General features: G+C 64.7%; 4 protein-coding genes across 7 annotated transcripts; 2 read left to right on the forward strand and 2 right to left on the reverse strand.

The window, feature by feature from the left end:
* Positions 1 to 1,665: 1,665 nt before the first annotated feature.
* Positions 1,666 to 4,219, forward strand: LOC117005328 (probable low-specificity L-threonine aldolase 2). The gene is made up of 7 exons (XM_033076885.1): positions 1,666 to 1,815; positions 1,952 to 2,035; positions 2,113 to 2,201; positions 2,571 to 2,756; positions 2,906 to 3,043; positions 3,203 to 3,395; positions 3,674 to 4,219. Exons 1-7 carry the CDS (start codon positions 1,749 to 1,751, stop codon positions 4,009 to 4,011), a joined length of 1,095 nt encoding a protein of 364 aa, XP_032932776.1. The 5' UTR covers positions 1,666 to 1,748; the 3' UTR covers positions 4,012 to 4,219.
* Positions 4,220 to 4,589: 370 nt separating this feature from the next.
* On the reverse strand, positions 4,590 to 7,456 carry AFMID (arylformamidase). 4 transcript variants are annotated; one of them, XM_033076887.1, is made up of 11 exons: positions 7,120 to 7,455; positions 6,909 to 6,999; positions 6,729 to 6,833; positions 6,608 to 6,656; positions 6,355 to 6,440; positions 6,204 to 6,276; positions 5,844 to 5,941; positions 5,601 to 5,679; positions 5,310 to 5,439; positions 4,975 to 5,079; positions 4,590 to 4,890 (listed from the first exon to the last, which is right to left on the reverse strand). In XM_033076887.1, exons 1-11 carry the CDS (start codon positions 7,147 to 7,149, stop codon positions 4,861 to 4,863), a joined length of 876 nt encoding a protein of 291 aa, XP_032932778.1. In that variant the 5' UTR covers positions 7,150 to 7,455; the 3' UTR covers positions 4,590 to 4,860. The 4 variants fall into 4 exon arrangements, with proteins under 4 accessions (XP_032932778.1, XP_032932777.1, XP_042635791.1 ...); XM_033076886.1 differs by having other exon boundaries at positions 4,590 to 5,079; positions 7,120 to 7,456; XM_042779857.1 differs by having other exon boundaries at positions 6,204 to 6,440; positions 7,120 to 7,456.
* Positions 7,457 to 7,835: 379 nt separating this feature from the next.
* On the forward strand, positions 7,836 to 10,644 carry TK1 (thymidine kinase 1). The gene is made up of 7 exons (XM_033076889.1): positions 7,836 to 7,901; positions 8,155 to 8,186; positions 8,278 to 8,391; positions 8,471 to 8,564; positions 8,886 to 8,975; positions 9,060 to 9,179; positions 9,289 to 10,644. Exons 1-7 carry the CDS (start codon positions 7,836 to 7,838, stop codon positions 9,442 to 9,444), a joined length of 672 nt encoding a protein of 223 aa, XP_032932780.1. The 3' UTR covers positions 9,445 to 10,644.
* A 340-nt stretch (positions 10,645 to 10,984) lies between these two features.
* Positions 10,985 to 13,115, reverse strand: SYNGR2 (synaptogyrin 2). The gene is made up of 4 exons (XM_033076888.1): positions 12,989 to 13,115; positions 12,620 to 12,857; positions 12,199 to 12,338; positions 10,985 to 12,097 (listed from the first exon to the last, which is right to left on the reverse strand). Exons 1-4 carry the CDS (start codon positions 13,091 to 13,093, stop codon positions 11,900 to 11,902), a joined length of 681 nt encoding a protein of 226 aa, XP_032932779.1. The 5' UTR covers positions 13,094 to 13,115; the 3' UTR covers positions 10,985 to 11,899.
* Between the last annotated feature and the right edge of the window lie 37 nt (positions 13,116 to 13,152).

Here is a 13,152-nt window from a genome sequence, read left to right on the forward strand (position 1 = left end):
GCTGCGGACCCTGGCTGGGCTGGGGGTGCTGCCCACAGCAGAGCCCTGAACTGCTCTGCAGCCTTGGGCACATGAGGGCAGCCTGCCCGTCAGGAGCCTGGGGAGGGGACGGGTGCGTGGCTGGGAAGGCCGTGCTGAGGGATGCTCCAGCCGTCCAGCCCTTCCAAACAAAGCGGCTCCAAAGCCTGTCCTGCCCTGCAGCAGCCACTCCAGGTGGAGGGGGGATCCCTGGCCGAGGGCCCCAAGCTGCTCTTCCCCCAGCCCTTCACCTGCGGCGTGACCGGCTGCGCTGCCCAGCGCTTACTGGAAGAGGAAGCTGCCGGGAAGGCGGCGTGTGTGGCGGGGCAGCTTTGGGGAGGCTCAGCTGGGCTCAGCAGCCGGCACAGCTCAGCTGTCCATGCTCCCAGGTCCAGGGCCAGTAACGGGAAGCGTCTGCTCTCAGTGACGGTAAATCAGATCGGGGAGATTAGAGGCCTTTTTGCCTAATCATGAGCAGCTTGAAGTTGGAGGACAAGTTCCTGGAACAAAGAGGAAATGGAGGCAGTAAATAAAGAAAAACTGTTAACATGTGGCCCTGAGTGTGAAAAACGTCTCCTGAAGGACTGTTTATGGCTCACTCATCTGCGGGGCTGACAGAGCGGGGGGCAACAGGCGATAGTGAGGGAGGGGCTCTGTGGACAGGCAGGGACATGGGCAGAGCAGACACCGGTGGGACGACTGTAGGGGGCTCAGGACAGGGCATCTGGGGCGACCAAGGCTGGGGGCACGTGGCACAGGGAGGGAGAGAGAAGGCACAGTATGGCACAGGTGGATCAGAGAGGGCAGGGACTGGGCAGAATGTGTCCCTGAGGGGAAGAGGCACCCTCATGCACCTGCTCTATTGGTACCCTGAGAATGCCAGGAGAGGCGCTGAGGGCTGCAGAGCAGTGCCCCCACCGCGCCAGCAGCAGGGAGTAGGGTCCGGCTGGTCCAGCCCGACCGGGGCAGGTGACAGGGTCTCGCTGCTGCTTTGGACACATGCCCTCCTGCTGAGGGTCAGTGGGGATTTCACCAAGCGGCTGGTGAGTCCTCTCAGAGCAGGCAGAGAGTGCCGAGGTCTCTGAAGCTGCCCAGAAATCCCAGAGCAGCGGGGCAGTGCCAGCCCACCCGCGGCGCTGCCAGGGCAGACACAGCCGGAGCCGCAGCCGGTTCCAGCGCCAGACCAGCCCGTGCCGTGCCAGCCTTGCTGGCAGCGGGGCGCGGGTAATTCCTGCTCAGCCGTGGAAAGTCTGGAGGATACCCCTGTCGCTCCCTTCGGTCGGACACCCAGGATGGGATCCCGGCAAAGCGAGGGGCTGCGGGACGGGACAGGACCGGGACAGCCCCGCCCGTGTGGTGGGGGTTGGAGGCATGGGGGACTCGTGGGGACGGCACTCCCGGCAGGAGCCGCTGCCCCGTGCCCGCCCCGTGCCTGCGGGACTCGTGCCCGGCACGGGCGATCCCGGCACGGCGATCCCGGTACGGGCGATCCCGGGATGGCGATCCCGGGACGGCGATCCCGGTACGGGCGATCCCGGCACGGGCGATCCCGGGACGGCGATCCCGGCACGGGCGATCCCGCCTCCTCCCGGGAGCCCTTGCGGGGGGAGGTCCCGGCGATGCGGGCGGTGCTGCGGCGGGGGCGGCTGCCCGGGCCCGGGGGGGTGCCCGGGGGTCCCCCGCTTACCGTGGACCTGCGGAGCGACACGGTGACCCGGCCGTGCGCGGGGATGCGCCGCGCCATGGCCCGCGCCGCCGTGGGCGACGACGACTACGGGGAGGACCCGACCGTGAACGGTGCGCGGAGGGGACGGGCCAGCCGCGGGGTCCCTGCCTGCGAACCCCCGGTGCGGGGGCAGCGGGGGCCTGTGGGGTCCCCAAGCCCCCGGAGCCGCCCAGCGCCAGCCCCCAGCACATCCGTGTCCCCCCGCAGAGCTGCAGCGCCTGGCCGCGGGGGTCCTGGGGATGGAATCGGCTCTGTTCGTGCCCTCCGCCACCATGGCCAACCTCATCGCTGGTGAGTCCGGGGTGCACTCCAGCCCCTCGTGCCCCAGGCTGTGGGGCGGCCCCTCCCTCACGGCCCCTCTCTCCCAGTGATGTGCCACTGCCAGCGCAGGGGGGCTCAGCTGTTCCTGGGCCAGAACACCCACCTGCACCTCCACGAGCACGGCGGGGCCGCGCAGGTGAGCGCGGCGGGCACGGTGGCGCTGGTGGCGCTGGTGGCACTGGTGGCACTGGTGGCGCTGGTGGCGCTGGTGGCGCAGGTGGCACCGGTGGCGCAGGTGGCGCTGGTGGCGCAGGTGGCGCTGGTGGCACTGGTGGCGCTGGTGGCATTGGTGGCGCTGGTGGCAGCGCGCACAGGGCAGGAGGGTGGCCGCGTGCTGCCCTCCTCTGGCTGCCAGGGCCGGGCCAGGCGGAGGATCTGCTGACAGAGCATCGCCGGGATTATTGGCCCGGGCTGCAGCGCGAGTGGGGCTGTACAGAGAGCTGGAGCCCCCGTGCTCCACCACTGTCCCCTGCCAGCTCCATGGTCTCCCCTGCCCTGGGCACAGGTGGCCGGTGTGCACTCCCAGGCACTGCCAGATCTGCCCGACGGCACTTTCGACCTGGAGCAGCTGGAGCTGGCCATCCGTGAGGCCCACAGCAGCCGGTACTACCCGCGCCCTGAGCTCATCTGTCTGGAGAACACGCACAGCTCGGCGGGGGGACGGGCACTGCCCCTCACCTATCTCAGCCAGGTGAAGCCCACTGGTGGTTCTGGAACAATCCTGCCTGGCGTGGGCAGCTGGGCCCTGCGCTGCAGGGACACTGGAGCTCAGGGCATGGCTCGTGTGGCACTGGATGCCCCAGGGGTCCCTCCCAAACCCGCTGTCCCTCTGCCTGGCAGGTCCGTGGGCTTGCAGACCGTTACGGGCTGCGGGTGCACATGGACGGCGCACGGCTGATGAACGCAGCAGTGGCCCAGGGCGTGGAGCCAGCTCAGATTGCCCAGCACTGTGACTCTGTGTCCCTCTGCTTCTCCAAGGTCTGCTTGTGTGGGGAGGGGTCCCCAGGGCTGGCAGGGCCCAGCACAAGCTGGTGTTTGCAGGTGTTGGGCTAGGAACAGCCCTGGCAGGCGGGGTGCCAGCTCAGGAGGGACAGCTGCCCTGGGACAGCTGGAGTGACCCCGCTGGCGGTTCTGCAGGGCCTGGGTGCCCCGGCTGGGGCGGTGCTGGCAGGGCGCAGGGAGTTTGTCAGCGAGGCCTGGCGTGTGCGGAAGCTGCTGGGCGGGGGCCTGCGGCAGGCGGGAGTGCTGGCAGCCGCTGCCCGCCTCGGGCTGCAGCACGCGGAGCGGACGCTGCGCAGGGACCACGACAACGCCCGGCGCTTCGCAGAAGGTACCTCAGGGCCCCGAGTGTGCTGGCAGCTAACAGCACACCTGCACTGCCCAGCAGCACTGCCCTGCTGGTGGCTTGGGCACCATCCCTGCGTGGCCGCACTGGGTCTCCAGCCGGGTGAGGATCCTGCTGGGATCATGCCATGACTGTCCCCGTGCTGTGCTCAGTGACCGTGGTGCCACACGAGGGAGAAAAGGCTCTCCTTCATCCAGAACCTGGGGTGGGCTGGGGCAGCCTCTTCCAGAGCAGTGGGCTTCCATCATCTCGGCCTCCCCCAGGTATCCATGTGCTGGACTCTCCCCTCTGTTCCATCAACCTGGCAGCAGTGGAGACCAACATTGTGATGGTCAATGTCCAGGGGCCCTGGCCGTCCCCTGCTGAGCTCTGTGACCGCCTGTGTGCCGTCAGCGAGGAGGAGGTGGCTGAGACTGGGCAGGCTGTCAGCGTGCTGCTGCTGCCCTGGTCAGCACGGACTGTGCGCGCGGTCTGGCACCGCAACGTCTCGGCCCGTGACACCGAGCTCGCCAGGAGAAAGCTGGAATTTGTGGCCAGGAAGTGCCAGGAGGAATTTGCCTTGGGACTGCATCCAGTGCCTCCAGGCGCTGGGGGAGCCTGAGTGTTCTGCTAGCCCCGCAGCTGCAGCAGTTAGGGCAGCCCAGAACAAGAACTGGGACCAGCCCCTTTGTGCTCCAGATGTGTTCCCAGCCATCTGAAACTTGACATCAGCCCTCACAGGCAGCCTGACAAACCAATGTCAGCCCAGCCTAGCAGAGATCCCAGCCTTTGAGGCAGTCAGTGCACAAAATAAACACATTTTGGTGGAACTGTAGCTGTGCAGGGTGTTTTCTCTCAAATGTGCTCTTTTCCTTGCTCTGCAGCAGGGACATCATCACAGCCAAGGAAGGACCTGAGGACGTGGAAGCATCTCAGCCACAGGACCAGGGCTGCTGCACAGTAATGCCAAGGTTTGTGTCTGGCCAGGACTGTTCCAGGAGCATAAGCCCAGCCTGGCCCAGATGGCTCTGTCACCCCCGTTCACAGAGGTTTATGTCATTCTGTCCCACAGCAGCAGCAGGTGGTCTCCCCAAGTTTACCTGTCATGTCCCAAAGCTCTGCACTGGAAGAAGGGATTCTCTCAGCAGCAGTTGCTTTGGGTGTGCACTCACTGGCTCCCTGGAAAGCACTACCCCAGGCAGCAGTAATTCCCATTTTATTTTGTATTGCCAATGTGCAGTTTAAAGGACACTGAGGAAACAAATGTCATGATCCAGCTGCCCAGACAGAGCCTTGCAGCTCTCAGTCCCCTGCACTCCAGCAGGGCAGGAGCACCCAGAGAAGGGGCACCAGCCTGGGCTGGGCTGAGCAGAGAGGGCACAGTGGGGTCTGAGACAGTGTTAGACAGAGGAGGCAGGGGGATGCCACCACACAGGGCCACGGTCCCCATCTCTTTACTCCTGACATGCTGTCATGCTCTTGAAATCATGTTCAGGATCACCTGGGATGAGGAACAACCTGTGAAAAGCCCTTGACCCTGCACCTCCTGGCAGGTGATCTGCCTTGGCACAGCCCTGCTACCGACCTGAGTGAGGAGGTAGCTGTCCTCCGACAGCTTCTCAATGACATCAAAGTGATCCACACCAGCCAGATCCAGCAGGGAGACAGACCAGCCTGCTGCACGCAGGGCCTGTGGAGAGAGCAGTGCCAGCAGGATGGACCCCAAACTCCACCTGCCCTGCACAAGCAGCAGGAATAATGTGTTGGCAAGGACTGGTGTCCTCCAGTGAGGCAAAAATTACTCTGGTTCAGCACAGAAGTTCTTCCTGGTTGGGCGTGTTGGAGAGTGTCCCAACCAGAGCCGAGCAGGGTGCTGCTGGAGCTCACCTGGCTTTAGTTCTGCAGCTGCTGGGTGCTCACCTGGCTGTACTCCTGTGATTGCCTGCGAAACTCTGGGGAGTCATGCTGGGCCACAGCCACGAGCACCTCACAGGCTGCTGGCACTGCTGGGGGGACATGTCTCATGGGGCTGTTCCTCTGGGCCACCTCCCTGCAGGAGTCACGCCGGGGGCAGCTGACGCAGCCCTTCGCTCCAAGAGCACCCGTGCCATCAGCTGGGCTCACCAGCTGGGGCAGGATGGGGCAGAGTGGCTGCAGAGCCACTGAGGTTGGCTTTGTCCCCACGGCTGTCCCCACAGCAGGTGAGCTCACCGGCTCATGTTCAGGGCATCATTCACGTAGGTGTGCAGGATGGGCTCCAGGTCGTACACGCCGCTCACCAGCACTGCTCCTGGAGGCAGAGGCACTGGCAGGTCAGGAGCTGCAGCCTGGGGGGCTCCCACAGCCCTGGGGACCTCAAAATCAGTTAGCTGGGGCTCGACAGCCCCACAGCCTTGTCCCAGGTGTGGAGACCAGCTTTTCTCCCAACGCTGTTCTGGGGCACGGTGATGCTACCTTTGATATCTGGCACCACTTGGAATTCCGTCCAGTCTGTGGACAGCACCATGGCTGCCAGGTGGGCCCCGGCCGAGTGTCCACACAAGTAAATGCCTCTGAAAGGAGGGAGCAACTGAGAGGGATGCCTGGGGACACCTGGGCAGGCTGTGCTCTGTGCAGAGGAGGTGGCACAGCCCGAATGTGTCAGCTCAGATGTTTCCCAATCCACCAGCTGCCGCCTTGTGCAGTGACGGGGGATTGTGGCCACAGGCACTGCCCCGTGCTTGGACCAAGGTGCCAAAGCCTTTGTCCAGCTGCAGGCCTTGTTTCCCCCCCCAGCCACTCTCACAGACCAACCCCCGGCCTGGAGCTGCCCACCTGATCCTGGGGTACTGCTCCGCCAGGAAGGCGAGGCTGCGGCGCACCTGCAGCACCATGGTGTCCATGTGGCCTGAGCAGAGGACAAAGGGCAGGGCTGGAGGGCGCGGGGCCGTACAGGCAGCTGCAGCCTCTGCAGGGCAGCACCTACCTTCAGGGGCTATGTCGTAACCCACGGCCACCACTGCCACCCCCTGCGACACCAGCGGGGGGGCTGCAAACCCCGAATCGTCCTTACTGAGGGAGAGAGAAGGACAGGCTGCGGGAGCCACGGGCTGCAGAGCCAGCTGGGGACTGCTCAGACCCCGTGTACCCAGAGCCAGCCCGGGGTCAGGAGAAGGGGTCAGCAAGATTTAGTAAGGGGGTCTTTTCCCGAGGAATCCCTCACCGACAGCCCACCTCACCTCATGCACTGCCAGTATCCGCCGTGGATGTAGACCAGAGCCGGGAAGGCTGCGAGCACAGCGGGGGATGAGCCCGGTGTCCACCCTGCCCGCTCCCGTCCCCGCCATCCCCACCACTCACTTTCAGAAGGGTCCGTGGGAAAATAGATGTCCAGCTTCTCCCTGTCCCCGCTGCCGTAGGGGACGTGCAGCAAGGTCTGCGCGCTGGCCCGGGCCCGTTCGGTTCCTGGGGGTTGGAGGCGGTGGAGCAAGGGGCCGTGGCACCGAGCGCAGCCCCTCTCCCGGTGCCGCACGTTCTCACCTGCCGCCGTCACCGCCAGGTGCGCGTCGATGATGGTGTCCCGGTCCAGGCGGGGGGACCAGCGGCTGGGCGAGTAATGGTCCTCCAGCGCCTGCGGGGAGGCAGCGGGGCTGCGGCGGGGCCAGCGCCGCCGGGGCGCCGGGGCCACGAGAAAACCCCGAACCGGCGGCCCGGACGAGAACCGCGCTCTGCTCTGCCTCGGGGCCCGTACCTCCGCGGACATATCCCGCCACCCGCCCATGGTGCGGCCACTGCCGGTGTCGCTCCCAGTGCCGATCCCGATACCGATCCCGGTGCCGATGCCAGTGTCGGTCTCGGTGCCGATCCCGGTGTCGGGTCCCAGTGCCGGTCCCGGTGCCGCTCCTGGTGCCGCTCCCGATCCCGATCCTGGTGCCGATCCCGGTGTCGGGTCCCGGTGCTGATCCCGGTGTCGGGTCCCGGTGTCGGTCCCGGTGCCGATCCCGATCCCGATCCTGGTGCCGATGCCAATGTCAGTCTCGGTGCCAGTCCCGGTGCCAATCCCGGTGTCGGGTCCCGGTGCCGATCCCAGTCCCTGTCCCGGTCCCGGTGCCGCCCGCCCGCCGAGGGGCGTGGCCTGAGCCGGGGGGGGGGGAGGCCGCTCCCGCTCCCATTGGTCGCCCCGGAGGCGAGGCCCGAGCCTGGGGGCGTGTCCAGACCGTGGAGGCGGTGCCCGAGCCCGGGAGCGGACCCGTCTCCCATTGGGCACTCGGGAGCGGGGGCGGAGCCGGCCGGCAGATGAAAATAAAAATTTTTGGCGCCCTCGATCCCATTGGGCGGCGCTGCCGCGCGGGGGCTCAGGGCCTCTCGCGATTGGCTAGCGCGGCGGAGCGGGGGCGGAGGCCTCCTCCCATTGGCTGCGGCGGCCGCGGCAGCGCGGCGCGCGCGGGCTCGAGCCGACAGTCCGCCATGAACTGCCTGACGGTGCCCGGCGTCCACCCCGGCTCCCCCAGCCGGCCCCGCGGGCAGATCCAGGTACGCTGGGCCAGGGCTGGGGTGGGTACAGGTGCCACCCTGGGGCACCGGTGTGGGAGCAGTGCAGGTACGGCAGGGCTCCCGTGGCTCGCGTGGGGGGCAGTACGGTACTGCCGCGAGCACGGGCAGGTGTGGGTGCCGCGCCGGGTCACCGCGCTGAGGGGGCTGCGGGGCCAGGGCGCCGGCACTGGGCGCTGCGTGGAGCCGGGGCTTCCCGCTGGCTGCTGATGTGACGCCGCTGTTCTGCCCTTAGGTGATCTTCGGGCCCATGTTCTCCGGGAAGAGGTAGGCACGGGCGGGGGGCGCAGGGCGGGGGGCTGAGGCTGGGGCTGGGGCTGAGGCTGAGGCCGAGCCCCGCTGACTCCGTGTCTTGCAGCACGGAGCTCATGCGGCGAGTGCGGCGGTTCCAGCTCGCCCAGTACCGGTGCCTGCTGGTGAAATATGCCAAGGACACGCGCTACAGCTCCTCCGGGGTCTCCACACACGACAAGTGAGTTCCCGGGGCGGGAGGGCACCCCAGCTCCCCGGGGCTGCCTGGCCTGTGCAGCTCACTCCCTGTCTGCCCGCAGGAGCACCATGGAGGCCCTGCCCGCCGGGCTGCTCCAGGACGTGTACCAGGAGGCGCTGGGCGCTGCTGTCATCGGCATCGATGAGGGCCAGTTCGTGAGTGCATGGCTGGGGTGGTGTGCTGGGCTCTGCGGGACTCAGGCTCCTTGGAGCACCCCGTGCACAGCGAGGTCTCTGTGCTTTGTAGGAGGGGGTGGGAAGTAACGCCCTGGGCCAGTTTGATCCATGTCTATATAGTCAAACTCTCCTTCTGTATGGTCCCTACAGAGGATGGGGGGACCGGCGCCCATTTCACAGACAGGGCACATGGCTCTGATTGTCCTTGTTCCTGGTGCTGCTGTCTGGGCTTGCACTGTGGGATCTGGAGCCAAGTGCTGCCCCCTCCCCTTCTTTACGATGTGCCTGTACCCCCTCCAGTTCCCAGACATCGTGGAGTTCTGCGAGTCAATGGCCAACAGTGGGAAAACCGTCATCGTCGCTGCTCTGGATGGGACTTTCCAGAGAAAGGTAAAACAATCATTTTGGTACAGCAGCTGCTTTGGGACCCTCGTGGAACCCACCCAGCAGCATCTTCCCCGCTGTTTGGCACAGGCCTTTGGGAGCATCCTGAACCTGGTGCCGCTGGCGGAGAGCGTGGTGAAGCTGAACGCGGTGTGCATGGAGTGCTTCCGGGAGGCCTCCTACACCAAGCGGCTGGGAGCAGAGCGGGAGGTGAGGCTCCTTGGAACAGACACTGTTCCACCTTGCCAGTCCTGCTGGAATGGAGAAACTCCCTCCAGGGAGCCGGGCTCTGCAGTCACTCCCCCAATTTCCCTGCCAGGTTGAGGTGATTGGAGGAGCTGACAAGTACCAGTCCGTGTGCCGAGCCTGCTACTTCCGCATGCGGCCCCAGCAGGCCGGGCTGGAGAACAAGGAGAACGTGCCCCTGGGCCCGAGGCAGCTGGAGGCAGCTGTCCCTCGCAAGATCTTCACTTGACTGCTGGGAAATGGAGGGGAAGGGAGCTCAGGGCCCAGCTGCCCTGAGGGTCTGCCTCTCTACTTCAGCAAACTGTTCAGTGCCTCCCCTGCCCCACCTCCCCACACCAGGCGCCACAACTGAGGATCCACCAAGCGTGATGCCTGGCTAGAGTGAGTTCCCATCTCAGAACAAGAAGAGAGACAAGCACAGTTACTGATGCTGCCACACAGGCCTGGGGCCCTGCACTTGGAGCCAGGCCAGAGCACGTTCACTGCTTACCGTGGCTCTGCCCTGCTGTCCCGGTGGTCTAAGTGTGCTCAGGCTGGCACTGCTGCTGCTTCTGGTGCCTGTGAATGCAGCCCTTCTCTCTAGTGCACTGTTGCTGAATTCCAGTTTTCTCAAGACAATGTACAGCCAATGTATACAATGTAATTTTATTTTAAACGCAGTTTTTAGTTTCCTTTCATAATAGTCTGAAGTAACTTGTCCCTTGTCACAGAGCTGTGACACTGCTTTTAAACTGACACGGGTGGCAGCCCAGCCCTGGGCATGCCCCCAGCCTCTCTGCCAGCCTGCTCTCTGGTGTTACTGCCTTCTCAGTTATTGAAACAGAAGAAGCTGAAGGAGGCCTAGCAGCTGACTCTTCTGAGGTGTTGGATCTCAAAGGGCTGGCTGTGTTCTAGCAGGCTGTGACAGACTCCTTTGGAGGAACTGGTCCCAGGAAGAGGCTCCTCCAAACTCAGGGCAGTTTTTCTCAGGTTCAAGGCTGGTGCTGCCACTTTGGTGCTATGTTACCTGTGAAGGGTTTGGAGGCTAGAGTTTTACCTACCAAGATTTGCACAATTATTCCAGGGAAGATCCAGCTGCTTGGTAAAGGGGCTCTCTGAGGAGCTGCTTCTCCACTCTAGTCATGTCTCTTGCTCCTTCCTCAGCCTTCCAAAATTCTCGAGGCTGACTCTTGGTCTGCTCTAAGCTGACTGAAGAATCCTCTTCCCTCTTTGTTTGACTCAGATGCTGGAAGTTTGTTGCTTCCTTATTGCAAAAGTGTTTTTTTCCTGGAAGCCAGCATCCACAGGCTCAGAGCAGTAGCTCTGTGTTCTGGCCAAGCCAGGCCTCTGCATCTGAGTCCAGGGTTGCTGTTTGCCTGTGCCCTGGAAGGCTCCAAGCACTGCCTGCACTGCCCCTGCTGCCACTGTGGGCTGGGCTTTCCCCCCAGGGCTGCGGAAGGCACTGCTGCCACTTCAGGTTAATAAATAACTTGATTAATAATCTGTGTGTGTATTTTCTACCAGAGCATTCTGTTAAGTCTTCCTGGCTGTGGCCAGGGAGCCAGCATGGGCTGGTCACAGGGTGGGAGGGCTTTTCACGGGCCTGGTGCTGGAGCTCTGCTCAGACCAGGGAGCACAAGGAGGGTGGCCTAAAAATAACCACCAGCATGAGTGTGCTGTTTGCAGCTCAGCACTTGGCAGGGGCTGCACTGCCCCACCTGACACCCCCAGCCCTTGCAAGGCAGAACGCTGGAGCCTTTCCTGCTTCCCCCGAGACAAAAGGCACATGGTGGCTTGGTGAAAAAGTTTATTCCAACCCTACAGTGACAACTACTTGAACGCTGGCCCCAGCAGTGACGGCGCACACGGCTGCTGGGAACAGCTTTACCACAGCACAGCAGCAAACACAACCTGAGACAAGGACCCACAGGCTCCTGGTGAGGCTGGAGTGCAGGCAGGAGCCGTGGACGGGTGCAGGAGCTCAGCCTTGCAGCAGCAGAGGCAGCACTTGGGCAGGCACACAAGGGAAAGAAAGTGCTCCAGGACTGTTCTCAGCCTCTCAGGGCTCTCTGCTCCCACAGACCCCCAAACCACACAGTCCAAGCACCAGCAGCTCTAGTGCAGGCTGGGGGAAGGCACAGCATGGCGTTAGAGAGAGGCAAGAGGGGCTTTGGCAACAGCTCACCCAGCAGCAGCTGATGGGGGAAGGCACGGAAGCCAGCGCAGGCAGGAGTGGGCCTGGCTGTGCTATGGCAGTGAGAAATGGCACTTGGGGAATGCAGCCAGCAGGGCTGAAAGGCACCGGAGACAGGATGGGGCAGTGCCAGTCACAGGGGCAGAGCCTGGCCAGGGTCAGGGGGTGGGAACTGCACCCCACCACCAAGGCACTGCAGCAAAAGCAGAGGCTCACACATACCAGGGCACCCACACACCCAACCTCCTGCAGCTGCAGCGCTCACCCAGCAGCTGAAATCATCGTGTGCCGAATCACCCACCGCACACTGGGCTCTGGACCCTGCAGGGAGGATCTCAGCTCCAGGACCAGGCAGAAGCCCCTCCTGCACCCCATGAAAAGGCCCAGCCACCTTCAAACAAAGCAGCCACCACCCTCCCGCCCACTGTCCCCTCCGAGTGTCAGACCCCTCCCTCCCACCCCGCAGAAGGAATCGCACGGGTGCAGCCGTGCCGTGGGTGCCAGCCAGGGCTCAGTACACCGGCGGTGGCTGATAACCCTCCGGGGCCTCCGCCGTGTGCGTGAAGGGCGGCTGCTGGTAGCTGTCGTGGCTGATGTTGGGATAGCTGGAGTAGGGAGTCGAAACCTCCGGGCTGGGGTCGGCATAACTTTGAGTAAAGTCCTCCACCCCCATTTTGTACCTCTTGTAAGCGAAGGTGAGCAGGAGACCCTGCAGAGAGAAGGGGGCAGCAGCATTAAGGCCATTGCAGGCTGTGGAGTGCAGGGGGCCCCTCTGCGCTCCTCCCAAGTGGGGCAGAGTGGTTCACTCACCCAGGAGAAGATGGAGAAGAAGCTGAAGGTGATGGCAGCACGAGCAGAGTCCGCTCCAATGAACACATCCTCGGTCCGTGTCCAGGACCACTGGTTGGTCAGGAAACAGAAGCCGATGAACCACAGGAAGGTCCAGAGACCTGTGGGGGGAAGTGGCATGAGGGGCCAGGGCTGGTCCTGCTGCTGCCGGGCAGTCCCGGGGCCAGACCCTGCTGCCCCGTGCAGGCTGGTGCGGGCACCCGGCCAGGGGCCGCCGCTCCTGGGGCACTCAGCAGCAGCAGCAGCAGCAGTAGCGCGTGGCCCGCGGGCAGAACGCCAGACGGCAGCGACTCCCTTCGCCAGGCACCGCAGCCACGTCACGGGACACGGCGGCCATTGCGGCACGGCACGGCACGGCACGGCCCTGCCCGCGCCCCGGTACCTGAGAAGCCGAGGTCGGCCAGGACCAGGTACTTGCGGTCGGTAGTGTTGCTGATCTGGGGGAAATAGACGTCCACCATGAAGAAGAAGATGCAGGCGAGGAAGGCGAGGATGCCGATGCCGATGCCGTAGCGACACGCGTCCTCGTTGCGGTTGAAGATGCAGTAGAGCTTCTCTTCCTCGGACCGGTTCACGTAGCCATCCCCGACCAGGCAGGCGAACACGATCAGCGCCAAGACCTGCGGGGCGGAGCCGCTGTCCGGTGGGCGGCACCGGGGCCGGGGGGAGCGCTCCGGGGGCTCGCCGGTCCCGGCGGGCGGGGGGCAGCGGCCCCGGCCCGGCCAGGCTGTCCCGGCCCGCTCGCACTCACCGCGCTCACGATCCGCGCCAGCACCTGCGGCTGCTGCACGAACCGCACCAGGTCGAAGGCACCGCCGGCCTTGGCCGCCCCGTAGGCGCCTCCGCCGCCCTCCATCGCCTTCCGCCGCCGCTCCTGCGCGGCGCCGCCCCGGGAGGGCCGGCCCTGCGGCCCGG

Source organism: Catharus ustulatus, chromosome 20 (assembly GCF_009819885.2).
Source record: "Catharus ustulatus isolate bCatUst1 chromosome 20, bCatUst1.pri.v2, whole genome shotgun sequence".
In the NCBI taxonomy this organism is placed as follows: Eukaryota; Metazoa; Chordata; class Aves; order Passeriformes; family Turdidae; genus Catharus; species Catharus ustulatus.